At 49.6% G+C, this 27,259-nt stretch overlaps 1 protein-coding gene across 1 annotated transcript in view; it reads left to right on the plus strand.

Moving 5' to 3' along the window:
• Positions 1–12,152: 12,152 nt before the first annotated feature.
• Positions 12,153–27,259, plus strand: part of CACNG2 (calcium voltage-gated channel auxiliary subunit gamma 2) — a 112,531-nt gene continuing 97,424 nt past the window's right edge. Inside the window, exon 1 of the mRNA XM_058568434.1 lies at positions 12,153–12,363. Within this exon, the coding sequence (XP_058424417.1) occupies positions 12,153–12,363 (211 nt within the window). The remainder of the gene's footprint in view (positions 12,364–27,259) is intronic.

Genomic DNA, 27,259 nt, shown 5'->3' on the forward strand with positions numbered 1-27,259 from the left:
TCTCATTTCATCCCCATCAGATTGGCAAAAATTAAAAACAGTACTAAAACCTATTGCTGGAATGGATGCAAGGAAGTAGTAGGCTCGTGAATTGTTGGACAAAATGTGACATGTTACAGCATATTTGGAAGGCTATCTGGCAACATCGAGTGAAATAAAAAAATACATATATCCTTCAATCGAGCAATCCCACTCTTGGGGATCTATTCCATCAAAATAAAAGCTCCAGTTGAAAGGATGTACGTAGAAGGATGCTTACTGTGGCACTGTTTATAGAGGAGGGGTAGGGGGAGAGGTGGGGGCAGGAAATAAAGGGAATTCCTGTCAATAGAAGCCTGATGAAGAAATGATAGTACTTCCTCACTATGAAATATTACCCCGCCATTAAATGAATGACTTAGAGTTATTGCAGCTGACTCAGAGAGAGTCCCACGAGTGTTGTTGTTTGAATGATAAAGCGAGACGCAGAAAGGGAGCCTTGTGCGATCCTGTTTTGTGAAACAACAACCCAGCCCCCGACACGTGAATGTGCATACGGGCAGGTGAGGGCGTGTGTTTGTGTGACTATTATCTGCATGGGTATTTTGTGTACAATGTATAAATATATAGAAATACACTGGTTGTTAACACGGAGATAAAGGGGATGGGAGATGGTACGTATAGGGAGGAGGGAGGCAAGCAAAAGAGAAAGAAAGAAAAACTGAAAAAGAACTGGCATGTGCAGCATTATTCTGGTTATGTCCTCACGCAGATTATCTCCACGTGGATCTATGGAGAAAGACAAGGGGAGGTGTGGGGGAGTGGATAGCACGAGAGAGCCCGACCTATCCAGAGAAAGAGGGGAGTGTGGCTGGAACTCAGGGTGTAGGTGAGGATGGGGCTGCTGTGGGGGGAGGGCAAAATGATGCCTGAGATTGGAGGAGACAAGGCCAGGCCTCACAAACTGGGTTTGCCCTCAGGACAGCGTCTGAGCAGGGAGATGCTACCGTCTCCCACCTTTGCTGAGCTATCTCTACTGCAGAGTCCTAGGTGCTTGATATAAATTAATCCATACCATACTGGAGGAGTTGTCACTATTTTTCCATTTCCCAGATGGGGAAATTGAGGCTCAGAGGGGGAAGCATCTTCCCCAAGGTCCCTGGGACTCTAACCCAGTCTTCTCACTCCAGACTCCACGTTCTTCCCACTACCCCATTCAGTCTGGCCTCCACAGTTACTATAATCCCCTCAGCAGTAGGGGCAGGGCTCAGTGTGAGCCCCCCAGCCCCACGGGGCCAGAATGAAGATGCAGGCTCAGAAGATACCTATTTGTCGCTGAGTCCTGCGTTGAGCGGACGGGGAGGAGGGAGTTGACCCACAGAGCCTCTCCCTGCTCTGGGGCCCTGGTCATGTACTGGCCAGGGCTTTGAAGACAGGCGGAGCTGTGTGCAAGTTGTGAATCTGCCATGTGCAGGCTGTTTGCCTCGGCACGTTCACCCCTCTAAGCCTCAGTTTCCCCAATGTTTCTGCAGCATTAAACGAGAAAGTGCCTGGCATGCAGCAGGCCATCAGCAAATCTGAGGCTCTAGGGTGGAATTTTGATTCTATCATGCATTAGCTGTGCAACCTTGGGCAAACTCCTTAACCTCCCTGTGCCTCGGGTTCCCCATCTGTACAATGAGATCCAAGACAGAACTTCCCTCGAGGGCTTGCTGTGAGGATTAAATGAGTTTATACAACATGAAGCGGACCTGGCACACAGGCCACACAAAGCAACTGTGGTAACCGGGTGGTCAACAGGATTCCCCCGTCATTACAGAGAATACGCTGCAATTATCACTTTTTCTCCTCTTCTCTCTCCCCCCACCCACCCCACCCTATTTATCAATAAACATGTACTGAGGGCCTGTTCTGTGCCAAACTCTGTGCAAGATGCAAAGGACACGATGACGAGCATGAGGGACAAGGACCCAGCCTCTCAGCCCCCAGGGCTTATCAGGAAAGATAGCATTTGCAGCACAAGGAGGTGAGGCCCAAGGGAAGGAGGCTAGGGGAGCCTAGTCAGGGCACCAAGCTCAGCCCTGTCTGGGGGTCGGTCCCCACGCCCAACCTTTGGAAGCCCCCATGTCCCTCGGGGAGACAGCGGGTTCTGAATTCCAGGCAGGCCCTTGAAACGGGTTGACGGGTTAGCGCAGTGAGTGACCTGGCTTGGATAACAGACTGCCCAGACGTACAAGAGACTCCAACTGACACCGATGGAGGATGCAGGCACCTGTGGGTTGTTGAAGGGATGCTATTTTAGGGAAAGAGGAACCTGGCATCCTGCAGAACCCACCAGGGGTCAGTAGACAGGCTCAGTGTCCACCTGCTACGGTCTGTTCCTAATCGGGCCTGGCCGAAGCAGGACACGGTGCTCGGCCACATCTCCTAGGCGCTCAGGACCTGGCCGCCCTCCCCACCCACCACGGAGCACCTTTAGCCGTCTTGACCACTGCCGTAAGGACCCAGGTCTGCTACATTTATAGAACTGGTGGTGCACGTGGCGGAACATGAAAACAGATTGATCATAATGAAAACTTAGCAAGGGAGAGACCTCCACTCGATCCTCGTCATGACAACAGCCCCGTGAAGCCACCGTTACAGATGAGCACAGGGGCAGAGAGGGAGGATCAGCTGTCCCAAGCTCACAGAGCTTGTGAGGGACGGGTGGAGCCAGGATTTCCACATGCGGGTAGCCCTCGGCCCTACCAGCACCTGAGCGTGGGAGCAGCCTGGTGGTCCTCCCCACACTCTGGTCTCTGGGTCCACATCTCAATAAGATAGCAACGCCTCCTTCACTTTCATCCAAGGCCTAGAGAAGGAACTCTGCAAGCCCAGAAGCCTTTGCTCCTGAGCCACCCTTGGGTGTGACTAATGCTCCCTGCAGAGTAGGGAACCCCCCTCCTGAAAGGCAGGACAGTGGGCTTTGGGACTGCTATTCAGTTGGAGGAAGAGACAATGGTCACCTCCTCCATGAAGCCTTCCCTGCCTGTCGCTTTCCATGCTGTGCTCCTGTCACCTCGTGGACCTCCCTCTATCACTCTGCATTCAGTCATTGGCTCCTGCCAATGACGGACTCGGTTTTGTTCATCTTTATATCCACTGCACAAGCTTGGCGCACAGTAGGCACTGTGCTTCATTCAAGGCCCTCCCTGACCACGCCTGCCTCCCTTTCCGGCCTGATCTCTGCCAGTTCCTCCTGGCACTTTGGCAAAACAGAATTACCTGTAGCTGCCACAAACGCACCCTGATTGTAATTAAACAATCGATTGTGTAATCGATTAGTTAGTGTCTGCCTTCTGGGCATGTGCGGTCCTGGAGGCAGAGACTAATCCGGTCTTGTCCACTGATCTGTCTTGAACACATCGTAGGTACTCAATAAACTTTTGTTGAGTGACTGTTTCACATCCCTTATCTTGGACCTACTCTTCCCTCTGCCTAGAAAACCCTTCCCTGGCCTTCTCTGCTCCTTGTCTTCCACTCATCCTTCAAGACCAGCTCAGCAGTCACCCACTCCCGGAAGCCCTTGCTGAGTACCCAGGCGGTTACCTGCCCCCCGCATGGTGCCCCACGCGCCTCCCTCCGCCCTCCATCCACTATATTGAGCTCCACCCGCACGCAGGTCTCTCTCCACTCGACTCATTTCTTCTGAGCAGCAACCTCACCTTTTTCATTTCTGTATTTTATTCAAAGTGAATAACACCCAATAGGAGCCCAACATGTAGCTAGCTAATATTTATTTAGGGCTTGCTCTGGAGGAGGCACTGCAAGTACTTTTTTATTTCACTTAATTATCAGAGCAGCACCCCGAGGCAGGCGATGCTGCTCCATTTTCCAGACAGGCCAGCCGGGACTCAGGAATGCTTGGTCGCTTGCCGGAATCCACCCTGCTAGGAGGCATCAGAAGTGGGACCTGACCCCGGGGTCCCCAGCCTACATATGGTCCAGCCTTGCCATCTCGGCAGCCCCTCACTCTTCAGCCTCCTGAAATCCATGCAGAGAGGAGTGACCCCCCTTTTCTTTTCTACTCGTCACCTCTCCAGGTTCCACTTTGCCCAGGAACCTCTGAAGTGCCCCCATTCCTCTCAGAAACCTCCGGCATCTTCCCCCCAAGATACTGTTGGCTTCCCTGTGCAGAGTTCTGGGCCAATCCTCCTGGGCTATTCCACCAGGCTGCTCCCATCTCCTCCCTCCTCTTGCCTGCACAAGTTTTTGCTTCTCTCCCTGCTGACCCAGGGGTTTTAGCTTACGGTCCGCACATATTTGGCACCTTCTATGTGCCAGATACCATGAGAGAGGCAGAGAATATAACAGTAACATAACCAGACCCCTACCCTTACACTATAAATCAGAAAATAAACACATATGGAAGGTGAAGGATGCTACTAAGGGTTAAGGAGAAAATTTAAGAAGGTAAAGAGTGAGCGATGGTGGAGGAAGGGGCAGGTGGGATTTTATATTGGGTGGTCAGTGGGGCCTCTCTAAGCAGACAGCTGTGGGTATGACGGAATGAACTGGCTGTTGGGAAATGAGCAACCCAGACTGTGATGCAAAGGCCCTGAGGTAGGCGTGGGGCCATGAGATCCAAGCTGGTTTGGCTGGAGGAGAGGGAGGGAGAGGCTGGAAGAGGAGGGCCTCTGAGGTGCCAGCCTGGTCACGTAGGACATTCAGGACCCATTCTCTGTCCTCTCTCAGACTTGCTCGCCCAGGCACACTGTCTTCATTTCACTTTCTCTGTCCACTGTTGGATTCCTTCTCCCATAACAGTCACTGGAAACAGCCTTTTCTCCCTGCCACTCTGCCCTTTAACATTCTGTTTCTTGCTTCTCCTCTGCATCTTTGTGTGTCCTCTTTATTTATTTTTTCACTCTGTAACTTTATTAATGTTTTCTTATAATTTTCTTTGCTGCAGCTCAGTTCGTGGTGAAACCCCACACCAGCCCGGGGAGCAGTATCTCTGGTGATTCAGAGCTCTGACTGGGCCTGGAAGTCCCGGATAGGAAAGGACTCCTCTGTGGGAACTCTTGTCATGGACACCTCTACACGTGGCTGTTCGGCTTCGGGTTCTCACCAGGCTCAGAACTAACCACACACCCCGTTTATGAGCTGGGCCGACCCTGCCCCGCTCTCCCAGCCCCGAGAGGCAGCAGACTCTTGGGACTCCCTGAGGCTTCCTCGGCAGCTCTCAGCACTGCAAGGAGCAAAACCTGCTGTGTGTCCCAGTGTCTCCTTTCTCTAGGGCCCAAGGGCCCCACCTGGGCCTCTCTGTGGTGGATGCGTCAGCCTGGAGCTGAACATCTATGTGCGCTGGAAGCCTCTGGTCATCCACAGCAGGCCAGGTGTGGGGTCGAGGGAGCACAGCAGGCCCGGGAGGAGCAGCGTGGGGAAGCCGGGCCTGTGCTGGCGTGCCCAAGTCTGATTCTGGTGCAGCCTCACCGCCTGTCGGCTCCCAGTCCTCCCACAGCATCTCGGGGCCACCTTCCCCTTCCCCACCCCCCCACCTACCAAGATTCAGGGGCTTCTACAGACCTGTTCCTACTGTTTTCCAGATGCTAATATCTAGTTCCCCTTGTTTCATCCCCACAACCATAACATTATTCATTCATTCAAAAGACGTTCACTGCACACCTACCATATCCCAGGCACTTTCCAGGCACTGGGGACACTGCAGTGAACAAGACAGTTGTGGTCTGACATCCTGGGGTAGGCGGGTGGGTGGGGAGAGATTTCAGACAATAACCAAGAGAGCGTCAAGTTGCAACAAGCAGTACGATAAAAACAAAGCAGGCCAATGTCATACAGAGTGACATTTAAATTGTGTGACCAGCAGTGCCTCTCTGGAGGTGATATTTCAGCTAAGACCTGCATGAGGCCCTAGGGATCCAGCATTCAGGGAAAAAAGCATTCCAACAGCAAGAGCGAAGGGCTTAAGGAAGGAACAAACGGGGCACCTGTTACCTCCATTTACAGACAAGGAAGCTGAGACTCAGAGAGGCTAAATCATAGTCTAAGGTCACGCAGGGAGTAAGCAGCAGAGCTGGGATTCAAACCCAGGTCCATCCGACACCACGGCCTCTTCTCTTCCCATTTCATCACTTCTGCCTGGGCAAGGGCCACAGGACAGTGATGCCAATGGATGGCCCATCTCTCCGGGCACAGCAGTCTCCCCAGATGCATCCTCATCAGTCCTTCCAACCTCCTGGAGGCTCCTCATGCTGCGCCAGACCTCTCTGCATTCGCCTGTGCTGCTCCTCTGCCTGCAACGCCCTCCTCTCTTCCTTGAGCAATTGGGACCTTTTCTCCTGGCCTTTGAAGGTGAGCTAGTTACCAGGGCAAAGTCTTCTGAGACACTCCATAACAGAAATAAAGGCTTCCTGCCCTGGACTTTCACAGCACGTCTTCATTTTGTTCATTCATTCATTCATCAAATATGTATCATGGACCTACTATGTGCCAGACGTTAAACAGCACTTCCAAAACACAGAGGCGAGTGCCACAAGAGGAGAAGCATGAGGGCTGTGGGGGCACATGGCAGGGAATGCCAGATACCCCAGATCTTCCCCAGGCTGGGTCACTCTGCCCTGGAATTAGTTATCTGCTCACCAGGCTCCCTGATTTTGTATTTTAATCTCATCTGCATCCCTAGCACCTCAGCACAGTGCCTGGTACAGAGCAGACACCCATTTGGATTCTTATATCAACAAAGTAAATTGGTTTTATAGAGCACCTACTATGTGCTAGGCACTGTTCTAAGCGTTGAAAATACCATGTGAACAAAGCAGACCAAAATCCCTGCCTTCATGAGGCTTACATCCTAGTGGGGCTAGAACGTCATTGAGTGAATTATTTGCATTCCTAATTAGTGTATCAACATGCTGAGAAGAGATAGAATGCGAGCAGGGAGTGAAGACACAGTAAAATGCAGCAAAACTGTGTTCACGACCAAAGCAGAATTCTCCATCACCCTCGCTCCCCGCACCCCCCCACATGCTAACCTGCTTCTTTCTCAGAGTGGCCCATCTCAGAAATGTACGTCAATATTCATCAATTTCCTCCCCACTACCCCTCAAATACCTCCATTGCTTTCCATCCGCATTGCCGCGCGCTGGTCCAGGCCACTGTCACCTCCTGCTTGGAGCCCAGCGGTAGCTGCCTTACTGTCTCCCTGCCTCAGGTTTGGTCTCACAATCCCTATTCCACCAGCCTCCTCCAGTTGCTTCTCACGCTTCAACCTCCTGTCTCCTATCCACGGCCTCCAGGCTCTTAGCCTAAAACGTTTCCCACCATTGTCTTCAGATCAGCCACACTTAGCACATTTTTCCTAAAACCAGCCAATCATCTTTTCCCGTGTGTGCACACTTCTGAACCTTTGCATACGCTGTTCCCTCAGCTTGGATTGCTCTTCCTCTTCTCAGCTCCCCTGCTGACTCCTTCTCATTCCAGCATCTCACTTTAAATGTCCTGTTGTCTGGGAAGATGTCCCTCAGCCTCTAGCTTGGGTTTGGTCTCCCTGCTCCATGGCCCCACGGCTTCCCTCACCTGACACTCTCCTCACCTCTGTGTGGCTATTCCTTACATGTCTGCTTGGAGGAAAGGACCATGTCTGTCCTGCTCGACATCTCCAGGAACTGACATGGTATCTGACACGTAGTAGGTGGTTGATGTGTTGAATGAACAGATGAACAAATGAATGAACTGTGGGACTTGGAGCTAGCAGAACTTGAAGCAGTGCAAAATGTTCAAATCTCTTCTGTGCCACTCAGCTTGACATATGACTTTGGGACATGATATATGACCTCTCCAAGCCTCTGTTTACTCACCTAAAGGATAAGATAGGAACATGCATTTGTAGGATTGTGTGAGAATCTGTGTGAAAATGCCTGGCACCTAGAAGTTACTCCCTAAATGCTTGCCAAATCTGTGGATGAGAAGTAACAAGCCTTGGTGTATACCCGTGTTCAGAAAGCTCATATCTTGAGTCAAGGCACAGAGGTTAAGATAGAGGCTCTTACGCTCAGCTGCTGGACTGCGTTCCCCACTCTGCCACTCACTAACTGGGCAACCTTAGGCCAGATACTTAAGTCATTATGTGACTTGGTTTCCTCATCTATAAAATGGGAATAATGATAGTACCAACCTCCTAGGATTGTTGTGGGATTCAGCTCAGATCAGTGCCTGGCACATTAGCTGTTGTCATTGCTTTTAACACGTAACACTGACAACCACACTGTCAGGCTTCTACCTGCGGTCCTCCTTGACAGACGAAGGGAGATTTCCAGAGAGGTTAAGTGACTGCCCAAGGTCAAACAATGGGGAAATGACAGCCTTGTGCTTCAAGGCCAAGTTTGCTGCACCCAAATCCCACGTTATTTCCACTCCATCAAAGAAGGAGCTCAAAATAGGCCTGTGGCATTTCAGCTAATTTCCTCTAAGCCCTTACCACGCAACCAACCACGGGCACACAAAGCTGCTCCCCAAAGAGCATCCATTCAGCAGCTGCTAAGTATGCATCCTCGTGGATCTAAACCATCTAATGGGGCTTGCACCAAGCCAGCTCTTTCCAGGTAGCCTTGCCTGATCCGCAGAAGGGACATAAGGAGTAGAGCCAGCTTGGGAAGGGGGAAGGGGAGTGGTACATGAGTTCAATGGAAGAAGAAGCTGGAGACCAATCTGGACACCAAAGGGGGAAGGAGAAATGAGGGGAAAGCCACATTTATTGTGTGCCTACTATGTGTCAGGCACTTCACATCTCTTACACCATTTAATCCTCACTATAATCACTCAGCCATTGCGTATCAAGCATATCCTATGTATCAAGCCCTGCACTAGGACCCAAAGACATAATGATGAACAAGACACAGCTATTGACTTCAAAGGGCTCACAAGTGAATGAGAGATGACACGTGCCCACACACAGGATGACAGAGGCCTGTGCAGGGTGGCAGCGGTAAAAGGAAAGGAGTAGCTGAGAACAAGTTCAGAAAGGAGGAGGCAGGTACCGATGTGCCCATTTCACATATGGCGAAACGGAGGCTCTAGGAATTCAACTTGTTTGGAGTCATGCAGTTACTAAGTAGCAGAGTCAAGCTGTGCCCCCAGGCCTGTTCTGTCTCCCAATGTTTCTGTTCTCTCTCTGCTGGCAGCCTGAAGCTGTTACGTTCCCCCTCCCTCCTCTCCTTTTCTCAATGATTATCTAGCCAGAAGATTAATCAAATGCGGCTAAAGCCGCAGCCGCTGTCAGTGGCTAAGATGATAGCAGCTTCTGTGGACAGACAGAAGCTTCTGATCCTCTGTTACTGATTCTATATGAGCAAAAGATTCAGGGGTTGTTCTGAAAGGGGTGGGGGACGAGAAGGAAGGCTCCATCTCCAGTCTGAAGGGACTTTTTGGACAGGTCAAAGGCAGTCAAGGCGGCAAGAGTGAGGGAGAGGAAGCTTCTCAGGCTCCTGTGGCTGCACCCACAGCCTCTCTCCACTCCCCTCAAAGGGCCTAGCCCATCTAAGAGGCTTCCTGCCTGCTCCTCACTTTTCCTCAAGGACAGGAGCCAAGAAAATCACCCATCTGAACCACTGGCTAAGCTCAGAAGCTTCCCTGCTGAGTGGGATCATCAGATCTGCCCCTCCTCCATCCCAATTCCCACCCCCATCCTCACAGGACAAGAAACAAAACTGGAGAGATTCTCAGTCTGCAAACTCAGCTCTTGCTGTAGCCTAACGTTACCTCAGCAGAGGTTGCTGAAATCTTGGTTCTGTTCCCTGGACACCAGGACCCTCTCCCAGTTGCCAGGAGAAGGGCAATCGCCCCTCATAGGAGTCCTTCCCTTCTCAGAGAGCGAGAGAAAGAAGTTTTATACAAAGTAGAGAAACAGGTAGTTTTTCCACATCAAAAAGAAAGCATTGACCGTACCTGCAGACCAACTCTGAGCTAAGGGAGAAATTTCGGCAACACCAAAGAAGTCTATTTTTAATTCAGTCATCTTGTACATACTCTTCAATAATCACCAGATCACTGAGAAATTGTCAAGCAAATGATCTCAAGACAAAAATGAAGGGAGAAAGAAGAAAATATGGAATACTTGAGTTATTAAATTAAAATATCTCTAACTCCCCACTAACCCATCAGACTCACACCTCTCTCTAGCATCCTCCTCCCAAAATCAATAACAGTGCCCCTACATCATGCCTCATGTGCTCTCACTCACTTAACTATGAAACTGATCAGAGAAAAAAGTAATCAGTATCAGCAGGAATCTGATGGGCTTCTTTTTCCAGGGGTCACGTTAAGGAAAAGTTGCACATATGTAAACAAGAGGTGACACTGTAACTAACCCAGGATAACGATTCTGCTGAGGAAGAAGGGAGGGTTATGATGTGTTTGAGTGTTCACAGCAGGGAGATTTTTATCTCTTCCCATCCAGTTTATGAATGACATGGAAACTTAGAAGGATTCACATTTCACCCACTTCCCCTGCAAACATTCTTCTCCTTGAGATGAAATTCATCGCCCAAGCCCCAGCCACCAGTCACTCTTTCGCACCCTTTTCCATGAATAATCTTTCCAAAATGTCTGCTTGCAGGAGCAAGAGTCAGAGTTTCACGGAAAACTACAGAGAGACACACAGTGCGCTGCACACTCCGTTAGCCAGAGAGAGACAAAGAGACAGAGACGAGAGAGGAACAACCAAAAGGAGATGTGCCAGTAAAATAAAACAAACTCCCCCGCACAGCAAAGTGAAAGATGATTTAAAATACACGTAGACACGGCGTTGGTAATTACCCATCCAGGTTATATTTTCACGGCTTCCAGGCAGAGAAAAGGCTGGCTGAAGTTTTGTGCCCGTCTGATTGTGATGGGATGCTTGTATTTGAAGCTCTGGGCACGTAGAGATGGAATGAGAAGGAGGCTGAGCTGGAAGAAACACCAAGGGGGGAGGGATGGGGAGAGAGAGTCAGGGAGAGAGAGAGAGGGAGAGGGAGAGGGAGCGAGCTATCTCTAGCTACGCCTTCCTCTAAGCTCCGGGAGCCCAGGAGAGCGCTCATTTTAGGATTGGGGAGAGGGGTAAAAAGAGGAAAGACAGCCCCCCTCTGCCTGGCCCTGCTGCCCCCCGAGGGGAGGGAGGACTCCGGCCCGCGCCCCGCTCCTGGCGGGCCGCCCTGGGAGCCGGGGAGCGCGCGCAGCGGGCGGCGCGGGGAGCTGTCCAGTTCAGCACCACCCGGTAATGCAGTAGGTGGGAGCGCCTCCGCCGGGGCCGAGCCGGCGGGGAGTGGGGGGGCAGGCGGGCGGCACATCCTGCAGCAAGACGCCGGCTCCCTTGTTTCCAGGAGCTTTGCAGATAGGGGGAGGGAAACCCGCCTCGATTCTCCGGGAGAAACCCCCTCCCTCCCCCACTTCGCCAACACTACCCCTGCCACCAACAACAATAACCGCCGCCGCTGCTCGTCCTGCCGCCGCCGCCGCGCCTGCACGCCCTGCTGCTGCCGCCGCGCCGGGGCAAACCATGGAAGGCGAGACCCCCGCACCTGTTCAGCTGAGATCAAGGGCTTACAGAATACTGGGAAGTCTGGTCTGAAACGAAAGCGCCCGAGACCCCCCAAGGAAGAGAACTGGCGAAGCAAAGGATTTTCATGGCGCAGGCCGCAGAGCCGAGAACGAAGACCGAAGGTTGCATCTCGGCTGTTACAATCTCTAACTGTCTAGGTCCCGACCATGAGAGATTGTGTTGAGAATGCGGCTGTTCCCTGGTTCACTGTGGAAGCCATCTCCAAAATAGCTATCACATATGGAAACTGGAGACCAGAATTTTAGGAAAAGAGATTAAGGATTCTCACTTGGGGGGGTGGGGGGTGTCTTTTTATTTTTTTCCTTTTTTTTTTTTTAAGAAAAATCCCTGCAACTGGAACAGTTTCTGATCTCAAAAGGCAAGCCTCTCTTCCCGTGTGATCTTTATAATTTACACTCTTTTCCGTGAGCTTTCTTACCTCCCTGTTTTTATATCTCTTCATATTCTCTATTCACACATATATCCATTATATTAGTAGTGGAATTATTTTTATTTTTTTGCTTTAGTACTCGCACCCTCACACACACTCTCCCGAGAACCAGAAGTCGGTTGGGTGTTTATATAATGAAGAATTATGGGGCTGTTTGATCGAGGTGTTCAAATGCTTTTAACCACCGTTGGTGCTTTCGCTGCCTTCAGTCTGATGACCATAGCTGTGGGAACCGACTATTGGCTCTACTCCAGAGGGGTTTGCAAGACCAAAAGTGTCAGTGAGAATGAAACCAGCAAAAAGAACGAGGAAGTTATGACCCATTCTGGATTATGGAGAACCTGCTGCCTAGAAGGTATTTGATTTCCCATCTCCTCCCCCTCTCCACCCCACCCCTCCCCTTCTCACTCCCCCTCCCCACCCTCCTCCAGATAAGTCCCCTTTACATTCCACCATTTTCTTACTTCACTCCTTCCACCACAATCAAGGTTGGTTGGGTTAGTTTCAGAGGAAAGAAAATCAATAAGCCCAAACCATACTCAACTCTCAAGCCTCCACCACCCCCCTTCCCCCAAACCTCTTCATTGGAATAATCTATGATGTGATGAAAACAACAAGAGATTGTCTTTAAAAGTCAAATGTGTTCTGCCTGCTTCGGAATCATTAGGATTTGCCGTTTGATGTACATTACCATCTATGAGGGGACAAAATATTTGCCTCTCTCAACCCTGCTCCTCTTTTCATAATGAAGAATTCAAAAATTCTCTTTCTTTCCCCCGCCTCCTTCTCTTACTTCCCAAAAGTCTCTGACACAGCATCATCTGCAAATCTCCTTTTAAAAAAACAAAAAACAAAAAACTGTTGTTTCTAAGAATCCTTATTTGGTAAATCCTAATTGTTCCAGGATCTCAAGCTGAGTTCAAGAGCATTTCGTAATGTCTGTGAACCACACGTATCATTCGAGGCGACTGGCTGCGTGTGTGTATGTGTGTGTTTTAACGTTTACAAAGTCTAAAAATACATACGTCTGTCACAGGAAACAAGCCCAAGTTCTAATAAACAGCGATTCACTGGTGGGTTAGGCTGAGAACCGATTCACTTCCATACAGAGTGACATGTGTGTTATCCAGAAGCGAGTGGAGTCAGCACTGCAGCCGGCTCAAGAATCAGACCTTGTACAGGGAGGCCGGGAGGGAAGCGAGGGCATGGGGAGGTTGAGGGGGGAACAGGGGTGCAGTGGGGCAGGGGTGTCAGCTGTCTGCCTTGATCTTGTGGGGTCATTGGGACATGCGTGCCTGTGCATGTGCTATAGGCAAAGAGGTTCCCAAGGCGTAAAGGCTGGGAAAGCAGGGTATGGATGGAGGCATGTGCTTCTGAGACACATTAATAAGCACAGAAAAAAACTCCTGCAGGTCATACAACCTGCGTTTAGCAACAGACTTTAATACGAGGGACTGCATTTGAATGGCTATACATGTCTGTGTGTACAAGCTACAGCCACCCATAGAAAGACGTGCATAGAGAGATACATGTTTCTGTGTGGAGAGAAATGCTTATGTGCTTTGCTTCCGATGTGAACCAATGCCGGAGGCTGTTTGAGGCAGAGTCAAGAACCGGGGACTGCAGGATTGTTTGTTAAGCTTGACACGGGATGGTGATGCAGAGAGTTGAAGCCAGGAGATGGGGGACAAGAGAGGGAAACGGATGGGAGAGAGAGAAACTGATGTGGCCCCAGGGTCTAACCCAAAGTGAGCAAAAGCTTCTCTTTGGGAAATGGTTATATCTGGGAAAAAGCACCAATTCTGTGCCCCATTCCGAACATTCTTAGTGCAAACGGTTGAATGATGGCTGAGCATGTTTTGAATAGCTAAGTGACTTCATTGAGCGATGGTCTGTTTGACGCATACTGCATTTGGTGCCCTTTCTCAATCCAAACCACTGCCCTGAACATAGTCTGCAGAGGAGCCCTATGCTGAATACTATATGCTCTTACCCAGCCAGAGAATCAATATTGGGAAATTAATAGGAACTGTTTTCAACACACCCTCCTTAAAAAAATGAAGAGCCTTTCAAGTAGCTAGTCATCAACAGTGGAATGACTTCCATTTAATTAAACACTGATGACAGACTTTTATTCCAAAAAAGAAGAAAAGCAAAGTGAATGAAGGTTGCTTTAGGGAAATGATCTCGGTAGCAATTTGCCTTTCTTGGATTTTAGTTACATGGATGGAGATATGCAGCCAACAGATTAGAGAAAATATAGGACATTATTTTAGGATAAATATACCTAATCGGTGAGTTGATATAAATATACTTTCTTATCAGGATTTTATTTGCAGATTCTTGATACAGTAGTCTTTTAAACATTTTTATAATTCCCAGAAGGCAAGAGGACTAGAGGTAGCTTTGGATCACTTGTGCATTAAAAGGCTTAAGTATTTTCATTAAAATTCCAATTGTTTGGCGTCCACATCCCCAAACGGGCTGCCCACCCCCTTTAACTTTCTCTCTAAGCTGCACCGCCCCCCCCCGAATCATCCCTGAAAAGGTTGGGATCGAAACACTTCCCAAGGATTGTGTAACGTGCACAGGAGGTAGGAGTTGTGGGTTTGCCCCTTCTGCCGGCACAGGGCCTCCAGGCAATAAGAGGAAGGCTGGGCCAGGCTCCCCTCAGGATTGCTATTCTTTTTCCACTTGTAGCCCAGGCCCAGGCAGGAAGGGTGGGTGCTCAGGGCCCAGTTCAACCTGGCCTTTTATTTTCAAAGCCTCTGTCCGTATAGGGCTTTGCAGACCTGGGACCCCCTTAGGAATTTGGGCCTTGGCCACTTAGGAAGTGGTGTGAAGATTTTAAGCCACTTATTTTCAAAGACTGCACTGATTTCCAAAGATTATAACTGTGCATGTTTCCAAAGGTTGGCTTACATGGTTCTTGTGGGGCATTCTTGTGCCTGCTTTCTTGAGCATTCAGAATAGGGTCAAATTATGGAAACCAACTTGTCAGTGCTTCAGGCTCCCCCACCTATGTTTTTTGTGAGAAATTGGACTTTCAAAAAAGATCCTCCCCATCACCTCCTTATTGCGTTTCCTGCCCCTACCCAAGAAGTTGTGAGCAGATTTCAAATCTTCTCCCCAAGACACTGCTAATGACTCCAGATGAAAAATGACCCTGTCTGCTTCGGATCTCTTTTGCTCTCTGGTTTTCGTTGGGGCTTTTTATCTCCTGAGATGATTTTTTTCGTTCACTTCTTGATGAAAATAAGAATCAGAAAATATTCCCTTGCTCTGTTGCTCCTTTTGAAATGAATTAATCTGCTGAAGAATGAGGAGGCACAGGACCACCTGTTAGGGGTAGACAGCAGGAGGGGGAGATGAATCAAGAGGCAACCACAGCCTGTATTTTTTTCCCTTGCAGAGTAAATAACAGCAGTGTCTCTGTGTGTGAACTTGAAACCTCTAGCAGACTGGAGTCCTTAGTAGGATTTGAGGGGGCGGGTGGCCGTCTGCACATGGATACAGGCAGGTGGAGGGTGATAGAAGTTCTTGAACTTTTCAGGAAAGCTGCATTAAGAGCCTCCAAATGGAGAGATGAATTGGCCCTTTCAGGGAAGAGTTCAATAAAATCTACCACAGGACGCTAAAACAGCTTGTTCCAAGCGAGGCGTCTCTGAGCCACGCGGTGGCTTGCTGCTCAGGATATTAACCTCTGTTGTCACCAAAAGGAATCATTGTCTCCAGGGGCAGCAAGAAACTCACTCTTTGTGTTTATTCTCTCCTGCGCCTTCCTCCCCTCTGTCCGGGCTCCACATCTCCCCCAGAGGATTTCTAGCGCTGCAGAGGAGGAGCCAGAGCAGTACAACGTGGTCTGTGGCAGAAGCGCGCCCTCCACGGTCTTGTCTCTCTCTTTCTCTCAACCCCTTTCCTTGCTGGGAGGCAGAGCAGAAACCTCTCTCTCTGTCCAGGCTGTTAAATTCCCTCTGCTGAATTTCTGAGCTCCTCTCCATCCATAGCTTCTCCTGTCTTCCCCTCCGCAGGCTGCTTGCTCACGGTGGCTCTGCCATCCGTTCTACGTCCCTGCTCTCTTTGGGCAAGAAGCGTCTCGATTTGCCGGAACGGTCTTTTCCAAGTTCATAACCGCATAGCGTTTGCTTGGCCTGCGAAGTGGCGAGTGCTCCATGCTGGGTGCACGTGGCTCTCTTGTTCTGCAGAAGGAAAGTGTGTGTCTTGTATTTTAGGAAATCCAACTGCCTTTCCTGAACACTCTTCCCTTTAAGTGTGGGTGACTGAGTATGGAAGTTACTAACGGGCCTTCACTGTGTACATGCGGCCCCATAATTTCCACAATCTTTTGACTCTCTAGATACTTTGCATACAGTAGGTGCATAAAATGTTTATCAGTGGATTGATTCAGAAATTCTTAACATTGATGACACTAATTCAAACATCGTAAGGACATGTGACAAGCAAGTGATCCAGATAGAGAGAAGGGGGTAAGGAAGTCAGGATGATTTGTTTGCTCTTCCTGGAACTTCTTTTTTAAAAGAATAATAATGAGTCATGAATTCATTATTATAAAATAAGACAATGCAAAAGGAGTCTGTCATTGGAGTTGCACAGCTCCTAATTGGCTGAAGAAAAGTTGTCAGTACATTCAGCCTCTACAGGGAAGGAAAACAATAACCAATTGATTTTCTTCCCTTTTCTGTTTTTAAAGTATACCAAAGTCCAGTTTGATCTTAATATTCACCAGATTAGATACTTTGGGCAAAGAGCAGGCATTATGGACCATCCCTGCTTAGCTTCCCCAGAACCTTCTATTCTTTACCAAACCTCCTCACCCAATTCCCAGGACCTGAGAACTTTCCCCAATGTCTTGGGGTCTGATCAGCAGTTTTCCGTAGAGCCAGGCCCCGCATTCCTAACCCTTCTCACCTTGTAAGGCAAAACTGACTCCTTTACTGAGAAACCAACTTGGCAAGTCCCAGCCCATTCACGCTGCCCTCCCTGCCCCTGCCTCCCTTTACAGGTGAGCAGAATGAGGCACACAGGTGTGACACCACACACCAAGACCACATGGGCAGAGAGTAGCAGAGCCAGAACTTGGCATCCAGGCCTCTTGTTTCCACCCTGCAGGCCTTCAGGGGGCTCTATGCACGGACCCTGGCCTCCCGTGGCCTTGTGCTCATAGTCACTGCTAGCACTGGATTCTATTCTTGTCTGTGTCCCACTGAGTGCCCCCCTACCAAGCGCCCAGCCTGAGCATGTCAAGAAACCTGAGTTCTGACCCACCTGGCTCCCCGACATACCCCTCCTCCAGCTGCCCTGCACCTTGCAGGTGACAGCTCTGCCGTAACCCCCTCACTCCCACGAGGCTGAGGGAATGCTACACTGACGTTCAGGCCAGACGCACCGTGTGCCTCTTTGGTTTCACCCTTTCATTCTGGAAATGTCCTCAATGTCAACTTTCCATCGGTTTTACGTTTGCAAGCATTTTTCAGAAAATAGCACATTTAGGTCCCTTGTTAAGTCATGGAAGTTTTCAGATGAAGCTTTGTGGTGTGGGTGGGAGCTGAGAGAATTTGGCAGCCACACAGACCTGGGTTCACTCCACGCCCTGCAGCCTTATGAGCTGTGTGATTTGGGGCAAGTTACTTAACCTCGCCAGACCTCAGTTTCCCTTTCTGTAAACAGGAAGTACAAGAGCCTTCTCACAGGGTGGTTAGTGGTTTAGGGGTTAAAGGAATGGATGTCTGTTGACTTCTTCCCCCGACCACCTTGTTTGAAACTGCCATCAACATCCCCCACCCTCTACCCCCCACACGTCCTCCTTACTCTGTTGTAGTCTTTTACAGAGTACTTACCACCTTCCAGCACGCCATGTAACAGACTCATGGTAATTGTTGTCTGTCTCCACCACTAGACTGTCCGCTCCATGAGGGCAGGATTTTTGTCTGTTCTGCTCATTGTCGTAGACCCAGCAATTACGACCACGCAAGACATCAGCCCGCCTTTGCTGGTGAATGAGCCAACAACCCCTGCCTGCCACAGGGTGGACATTCAGAAGTGGTGGTCCCTTCGTATCGTCAAAGGATTGTTCTTTAAATTATATACAGTGAGTGTTGGTGGCAAAGGCATCATTTGTTAGACATTCCAAAAGATAATGAACTCAACACACAGGACAGAGAGAGAGAAGAGGGAGGGAAGGAAGGGGTGAGAAAAAGACAGTGAGAGAGAGCGGTTTGACACACAAGGGACAATAACAAAGAAAGATAATGAAAAAGAATATTTGGAGAGAAAATAAATGCCTGAGAAGGACATGCTGAGCAGTGAACGTCCCCTAAATAGATCCTGGCCACACTTTCCTGCCCCCACATCATCCAGAGCGTCTGTCACCGAGATCCTCCGGGAGAGCTTCCCGTGAGTGTTCACTTTCAGGTCGTGGGGAGAAGATATATACCCGGGCTGACAATGCAAGAGATTTTTTAAGTTATTCAAAATTCAATGGCTCCTTTTAGCCTCGAATATAAGTATTTTGGCCAAAACACCATATTCAAATGAAATATGCATTTTAAGTCTCCAGGTTAGTCTACAGATTAGGCAATTCCTTGGCTCATTTATTTTGTTTGTTAAATCTTTGATGAGCCCCTGCAAAGGGCCAGGTACTGGGGTCATGATGGATGTAGCTCCCTTCAGGGTCACTGCCCTCAAGGTCCTTAGAACCAGCTGGGACAGACAGACCCTAATTCAAAGAATCTCCCCAGTGTATATAAATTACCACCGTGATAAGTGCTCTCGAGGGGAGTCGCGTGGGACTGTGTGTTTACAATATTGAGATTGTATCTAATCAGAGAAGACATCCCGGAGGAGGTGAGACGTGAATGGATTTCTGAAGGATGAGTAGGAGTTAACTGGGTGAAGAGAGGAAGAAAGAACATTCCAGCTCAGAGGGCAGCAAGTTCAGAGATCAGTGGGGAAGAGAATGAGACGAGAACAGAGAGGAGGCCGAGATGTCTGGAGAACCGAGGTGGAGGCATATGTAGTGGGGGGGTGATGCTGGCTGGTGTGGGGAGGGCGAGGCGGAAGTAGGTAGGACCCAAACATGTGGGGCCTTGTTAGTCTTGTTAAAGAGATTTGATCTTTGGCTTCTGGCTTCTTGCTTATAAGCTGTGTGACATTGAGCTAGTTAATTCTATCTCTGTGCCTCATTCATACCATCTACTTAATGGAGAAGATAATGTCTGCCCCTAAGGTCTCTGTGAGGATTAGAGTGCTGTCCCCTTCTCTTCTTTGTCCCGCTCCTCCGCTCCCACCCAGATCTGACTGTGGTGGTTTCTTTGGCTTCAAAATTTCCCATGACAGCACAGAGAAAGAAGAAAATCGATTGATTCAACTCCAATCAATAAAATTCAATATATACTCAGTGGAGGTGTTGATGGTGGGTGCCAGCTGTGTGCTACACATAGGGAGGCAGTGGTGAACAAGCTCCCCTCTGCCTCAAGGAGCCTCCAGGTGAGTCCCAGCAGGGGATCCTAAGGAACAGGCAGCTCCCAGAAGGGCTCCGCTTCATCCGACATTCGACACAGCCTGTTGCCCCCTCTCCTCACCACTCTCCCACAAATTCAGAGAGATTCCTCGTCTCTCTTACAATCAGTTAGGATCATGGAGGATTTGAGCTGGAATTCGAATGAGGCTCAATTATATCCTCCAGACCCTTTGAAAATAGAAATGAGCGTAGAGAGATGTTAACTGTGCTCCCAACGCCAAGAAATGCATGTCAACTGCTGTGGCATTTGTGGGGAGCCACGGGGGCCTAGCCAACGTCCTGGTCCTTTCTCCTGGGCATAGAAAGGGCTCTGTTCTCCCAGTTCCATCTTCCCTCAGTTCTAAGACACCATCAACTATAAAATGAACTATCTACTTAAAGAGATTTTGGGAGGAAGGGAACAAATTTAATGTATCCATCAATTGTAAAACATACTCTAATTTCAGAAACCTTGAAACTTAAAATATGTGCCTTAGAATCAAAGGAAGATGGTAAGCTGTCTTGCTGGCAGAGTGCAATGCACGCAGGGTGCTGAGAGCCCAGGGGACTTCTCCAGTGAGCAGCTGGTGCCTGCCTGTGACTCAGGCAGTGGCAGAGGGAAGAAGAACCTGCTCTTCCCAGCATCTTTCTTGAGAAGGAGAAGGGCAATAGTTGATCTCTGTTCAACAGCTCATCCCTGAGCATTCGCCAGGTACTGTGTGAGAGTGTAGGACACAGTCAAGGGCTCAGTCTCTTCTCTCGAGGAACTCCTAGTCTAGCAGAGAAGACACACCAGGAAACAGACACTGAGGATGGCACAGCATGAAATCTAAGCAGAGTGGATCCTGGGAGCACAGAGACTGGGGATGCCAGGGAAGACTGGGTTTTGAAGGATGCATAGGGGTGAGCAAGCTAAGGAGAGGAAGAACACTTCAGATAGAAGGAATGGTGTGTGCAGAAACCCAGATGCCCAAAAGGCCGTGCCAATGGTCTAGCGTGTCGGGAAGACAGAAGGCGGGGAGGGTGAGGCTGGGCGGCAGTGGAGACAGGATCCCAAAGGGACAGAAATGGCTCCCAGAGCAGTATGTGTGTCAGCACGAAGGAAAAGGGCGGCCCAGAAAGGTGGTAAGCAAGGGGGAGTCGAGCCTGGCTTTGCCAGTGAGCGAGATCACTGGATGTTGAGGTCCTAATGGAGGGCATCAGGAGTCGGCCGGAGCTGGTGAGATTTACTGGGAAGGGGCAAGGCCCAAGGAGGAGCTCGTTGCAGCAAGCAGGTGACTTGCACTAAGTTAGTTGCAGTAAACTAGTTAGTTGCAGAGAGTGAAGGGGAGAAACTAAGTTAGTTGCAGAGAGTGAAGGGGAGAAGGGAGATTATATGTGATAGACAATAGAGACGCATCAAGATCTCCCTTCTGTTCTCACTTCCTGGTATAACAAGCCTTTATTGAACACATGCTCTGTGCTGGGCCCTGGGGCAGCAAAGATGCCCCAGGGGAGACCAAGCAGGTCTCTGCTTGAATGTCACCTTCTTGAGGACTAAAGCAGCCCCCAGCCCGTCACTCACTTTTATTTCCTTCTTTGACATTTTAACACGGATTTGTTTCTTTTTGGCATTGACTTGTTTATGATCCGTGTCCCCTGTAAGACTGTAAGGCCCAGGAGGGCAGGGGCCGTGTCTGCCTTGGCACAGAGAGAGAGCTCAAGAGCTACATGGTGAATGAATGACTAAGGAAACGGTGCTGCCCTCACTGAGCCCCCATCTCTGGAGGGAGACGGGCTTTTCCACAAAAACTCTGAGCCCCCTCTTGACCCGTCCCTTCTCCCAGGCTTGGCTGGAGCCACATTCCGAAAGACACCTGAGGACTGGCAGGTGTTTCCCTCGAGGCTCTCTTGGCTGCCCCCTGGGCCACAGCTTTGCTGTAAGGCTTAGGGATGCTGATGAGCCCCCGGAGCCTGCTCCCTCCCGGGCAGCAGTCACCTTTCCTCTTAATCCACATCCTCCTCGGTTACCCCTGGCCCGGAGGTACTGACTTAGCGGCCCTGGGCCTGCTCTGAGGAGCCGCCACCCCTCTTCCTCACTGACCCTGTGTTCATTCACTCTTCCCCGAACTTCCTTGACCTGTGGTAGTCTTCCAGCTGCTAACGAGAATGCCGAGGACTAGGTACGCGATCCCAGGTACACAGCTGCTGTGGCCTCGTTGTACAGGGCGTCGGCACCTGGCTTTGCTACACCACCCACTGTGCAATTTAAATACCCCAGCGCCAGCCTCTCCGGGCATCGGGCAGAACTCACCGTGTGACCGGCTCTTGCTGACCGCCAGCCCTTTCTCTATCCCAGTGTGGCCACATTGCGCTCCTCTCTCACTTTCCCTGCATTAAGTGTCATTCTTTCTTTTCTGTCACATTTCCCCCACCTGGATCTCTGCCTACACATACCCTTTATCCTTCTTGAATTTTCCCTAAGATGGAGAACTCTCCTCCCCAATTTTCCTCCAACATATTTTGCAAAGAAGATAACCCTGAAAAACGACTATTCTGGCATTACTTCAGCACTAATAATAACTATATTAATAATAATAATAGCAGCTAATCATTCATTGAGTGCTTGCTTTGTGCTATCCACTGTTTTAGATGCTTTCCAGAGGTTGGCTCTTATGTAATAGTCACAATCCTGAAGGTATGGGCCAAGATGTCCGTTATCCCCTGCTTAAGAGGCTCAGAGAAGTTGAGCAACTTGCCCAAGGTCACACAGCAAGTGGCAGAGCTGGGATTCCAATCCAAGTCTGTCCAACCCAAAAACCTGTGTACAGCCTTCTATTACACTAACTGTATTTACAATTTTCCCCTGACTCCCAAATCTATAAATAAATTTCTTGGAGAAGTTGAAGGCAAGGCTGAACAGAAATTGCCCTTTGTACTCCAAGCATGATGAAGTCTTTAAAAGTTTGAAGATTAAATTAGGATACGCTCCTTACCCAGGGCAGAGGGGGAAAAAGTGGAGGGGCTATCAGATTGTCTCACTGCTTTGAAAACAGAAGGATGCCTCCAAACGCACGGACACCCCTCTCCTTACAGTTCCTGGAAGGGGAGGAGGTGAATTCACGTATTCCCTCTCCCCCGTCCTCTGCCTGGAGGGCCCTTCCCGGCCACATTCTGCTTGTCTTTAGGACGTTGCTGAGTGGACACTTTCCCCAACACCTCTGCCTCCTCCCACCTGGCTTCCATGCCCTCCCTCTTTCCTTCCACAGCATCCACTCACACCTCTAACACAGCAGCTTCTGTCTTCTCTGTGCTTGTCTCCATTTCTGCCTCCACCTCTGGACCATGAGTTCCCTTGTCCACTTCTTCAACAAAATTTACTGCATTACTGCTATTTACCAGGTACTGTCCTAGGCTCCGGGTTTCCAAAGGTGAGAAGACACAGCCCCTCCCTCGAGGAGTTTAAGCTCTCGTGGGGGATACAGGGACACAAGCAGGCACACATAGGGGTGGGGAGATTGTCCCAAGAAGAGGCACGAGAGAGCCTGGACCACACAAGGTTTCCAGTCTTGCTGGAGGACCAGGCGTGGGAGGGGAGGTAGGGGAAGGTATTAGCACTGGGTTATGATGTTGGACAGAGACCGCATCATGGAGGGGTGGTTCTACTGCGTAAAGAGGCCAGAGAGGAGAATTTTGAGAAGGGAATGACATGACCAGATTTGCGTTTTAGGAGGGTGGCTGAGAAAGCCGTGTGAAGGAGACATGGGAGGAAGAGGAAGACAGAGCAGGGAGTCCAGTAAGGAGAGGATTGCACAGTCTGGCGAGGGACGAGGCAGCTGACCCAGGACAGGGGACTGACACCAGAGGACCCACAGGGCCTGGGCACTGTCGCTTGCATTGAGTAAGTGTGACAGTGAGTGACCTTCACTGAGACAGAGCAAACAGGAGATGCTTGTGGGGAGAAGAAGGTACTTTTCATCTTGGATAGAAGGATTCCACACCTGCGTCCCCAGAGCCCAGGCCAGTGCCTGGCATATAGTGGGTGCTCAACCAGTGTTTGTTGAATGAATAAATGGATGAATGAATATTTTAAAAAGCTTTGCATCTGAAATGATGATGCATATTTAATCTCAGATTTTTCCTAGCACCATCAAAATGAAAGTATGCATTATACTCTAGCCAGGCCTGGAGTTCGTGTCAGCTCTGGCATCCAACAGTCTGGGTTCAAATCCCAACCCTGTTGCTTACCAGCTATATGACCTTAGACAAGAAATTTCACCTCTCTAAGTCAATTTCTCATGTGTAAAATGGTATCTCACTCGTGAGTTGGTTGTGAAATTTTAGTAAGAAGCTCCATGCAAAGTGCTTAGCAAGATGCCGGTATACAGTAAGCACTCAATAAATGCCAGGTGCTCTCCTTATCAGCAGTGTATTAATTATTGATCTTACTAGCAGTTGCAAACAGTGGCCTGCAGGTGAGTTGGGTTTGGCCCTCAAAGGTTCTACAAATTGGGAACTTTTCTCTAAAAATCCCTATTTTTGGCTTCCCTTGGTAAAAAAACATCAGATTTTTGTAACCCTGGGCCCACTCCTGCTTGGCAACAATCAGCAGGACCTGGGCAACAGATGTTCCCCTTCAGGTGTGGCAGGTGCTCTGCAGGTCCCCAAAGTCCCCGCCGCTCCCAAGTCTCTTACACCTGCTTTGCTCCTTGGCCTTCCTCTGGCCTCCGTAGGCGTGTGAGTCTGCAAACGCTCCTCTCCACCAATGGCAAATTACAGGCGGAGCCTTTGTCTTCTGATGGCTGAAAACGTAACCAGCCCAGGCAGAGTGTAGCAGCTCACAGAGTGAATTAAGCTGTGCCTCTGAAAATAAATGCACAAAGAGCCAACGCTCCCGAGCAGTGCTCTGATAAGATTCGGCTGGAAGGCTAGCCTCACCCACTCCCTTTTACGGAGCATCTCTAGGGTAAGTTGTTGCTTTTCCAGAGAGAGACTCTCACCCATTTTATGCCTCCCTCTCAGCTTCTCTTTCAGAGGTTGACATTTCTGACCTTGACCCCCGTGCGGGAAGTGCACCCCGTCGTGCAGACCACGTGGTGCGCTTTATTCAATAACTAAACGGCAGGCGCCAGGGAGACAGTCCACATTGTTGGTGCTGGCTGAAGAGAGAGTGGCGTGCTATTGCTGGAGAACAGGGGGTTTCTCTGCTTTTAGTTTTTACCTCAAAAGACTTCATAGAGAAGAGGGAAATTTCAGAAGTTTTCTGGGTCGGAAAAAAATTGCCCAGCAATTGCTCAGAAAGGATATGAACTTAAAGGCACGCAGTTGGACTTGGGAGAATGGCCAGATCTGATCCAATGTGACAGTTTTTGGACGTTTGCTACAAGTCAGGCTCTATACAGTTCGTGGGGCACAGAAACAAGTCAGGTCCTGACAGGGGGTCTGCCCTGACCCCCGGCTCACATCACCCACCCTCTTCCTAGTCTCTTGCCTGTTTTATTTTCTTCATTGCATTTCATGCCTTCTGAATTAGTTTGTCTACGGTGTATATTATTTCTCTTGGATCAAAACATAAGGTTTATGAGACCAGGACCCTTGTCTGTCTTGTTTACTGCCATAGCCCTAGGACTGAGATCCGCACCCAGCACATAGTAGATGCTTATTAAATGTGTGTTGGCTGACAGCAGACAAGCCCCCGCTCTGAAGGACATCAAAGCCTAGAAGAGACAGGCATGTACTGAGACCGTTACCAGGGAGCTCAGGCACTGATTAAGGCGTGTGTAAGGACCAGACAAGGGAGCGACTCTACTTGGGGAGGTCAGGAAAGGGCTCCTAAGGAAGTACCCTCTGCAGTGGGTTTTGGAGGATGAATAGGAGTTTGCCAAGTAGAGGCGAAAGGAAGAAAAAGGTCCAAAGCAAACAAAGGAAATGAAATCACCTGAGGCTGCCCCCAAAAGGGTGAGGTCAAGGAGAGAGCCGAGCACTTGTTCTAAAGCAGCACTTCTGAAACTTGAATGCATACACTAATCACCTGGGATCTGGTTGAACTGCAGATGCTGATGCGGGGGTCCAGGTGGGGGCTGAGACACTGTTTCTAGGTCCCAGGTGAGGCTGATGCCCCAGGTCTGCAGACCACACTTTGAGAAGCAAGCCTTTGGAGTGTGGGCAATGGGCTCTGGTGGACATGATCTAAATTCTACCTGTGCCACTGGCAGACCGGGCCCGTCTCCTTGCCTCTAAGATAAGGATGACGACCTTGCTCCCAGGCCCTGCATACACTCAGCGCGCGTGAATTTGGTAAAGCCGTGAGTTCAGTCCTGAGCGCTTCGTATCAGTATGCCTCAGCTAATATTATTTGTGGCTAAAGGTGGTGATGAGCGGTGTGACAGGAAGGGATGACTTTCCCCAAGAGCTTTGGTTGTTTGAGGGTCTCCTGTGTGTTGGGCGCACACGTATGTGCCCTTCCTTCAGCCACACAGCACTCCACCACGTGAGCTTCATCACGATTCTCTCTTTACCAGCAGGAAACAGAGGGACTGTGTTAGTTTCCTCTTGCTGCTGCAATAAATGACCACAAACTTAATGACTTAAAACAACAGACTTATTATCTTACAATTCTGGAGGTCGGAAGTCTGAACTTGGTCTCACTGACACCTTGGAGACATCCAGGTAACATCAGGACTGTGTTCCTTCCGGAGGCTCTAGGGAACAATCTGTGTCCTTGCCTTTTCCAGCTTCTAGAGGTGGCCCACTTTCCTTGGCCAGTGGCCCCTTCCTCCACCTTCAAAGCCAGCGGTGTCAGAGTCTTTCTCAAGCTGCATCCCTCTGACCCTGACTCTTCTGCCTCCCTTCTCCACCTTTAAGGAGCCCTGTGATTACCTTGGGTCCCCTGGATAAGCCAGGATACTCTCCCTATCTTAAGGTTAGCTGATCAGCAACCTTAATTCTATCTGCAACCTTAATTCCCCTTTGCCACGCAAGGTAACATATCCACAGGTGACGGGAACTGGGTTGTAGCCATCTTTGGCAGGCCATTATTCTGCCTGGCACAGGAAGTGAATGCTTAAAGAATCCCTATTGTCACAACCTCAGAATGGTACACCTGGAAGGGGTTTTAGACCTGTATCAGGAAGGATTAGATTTAACTCAGGTAACAGAAAAATAAAATTAATGATGGCTTAAATAAGACAAAAAGTTTATTCTCTCTCAAGTAAACCAATCTGGAGACATGAAGTACAAGGTTAGTCTAGAGGTTCCACAAACTGGTTAGCAATGCAGGCTCCTGCCAGCTCCTTGCTCCATCCTCCTTATAGTGCGGCCTTCTACCTCACAGTCCTTAGGGCTGCCAGAGCTCCAGCCACCGCCTTCAGATTCCAGGCATCAAGATGGAGAATAGCGCAAAGAGATAAAGGCAAAGGGCATCTGTCACATGGTTCTTAAGGAGGTTTCCTTAAGATACCACACAACATTTGGGCTTTGGTCTTATTGGCCAGAAGTTTGTCACGTGATCACACATTAGCTATAAGGAGGTCTGCAAAATATAATCTTTCTTCCAGGTTGAAGCAAGGCAACTAGCAGTGCATCCAGGGAGCTTCTCTAGTCCAGACTCTCACCTTGAGGCCCAGGGAGGGAAAGGACTCAGCCGGCGCCATAGCAACTGCGCTGGGACTAGACCCATGTGCCCCGGCCTCAGGCCAGCACTTAGTGCAGAGCCTCAAGCCTCTAGCACAGATCCTGGCACATAGTAGGAGCT

Source organism: Diceros bicornis, chromosome 25, assembly GCF_020826845.1.
Source record: "Diceros bicornis minor isolate mBicDic1 chromosome 25, mDicBic1.mat.cur, whole genome shotgun sequence".
Taxonomy (NCBI): domain Eukaryota; kingdom Metazoa; phylum Chordata; class Mammalia; order Perissodactyla; family Rhinocerotidae; genus Diceros; species Diceros bicornis.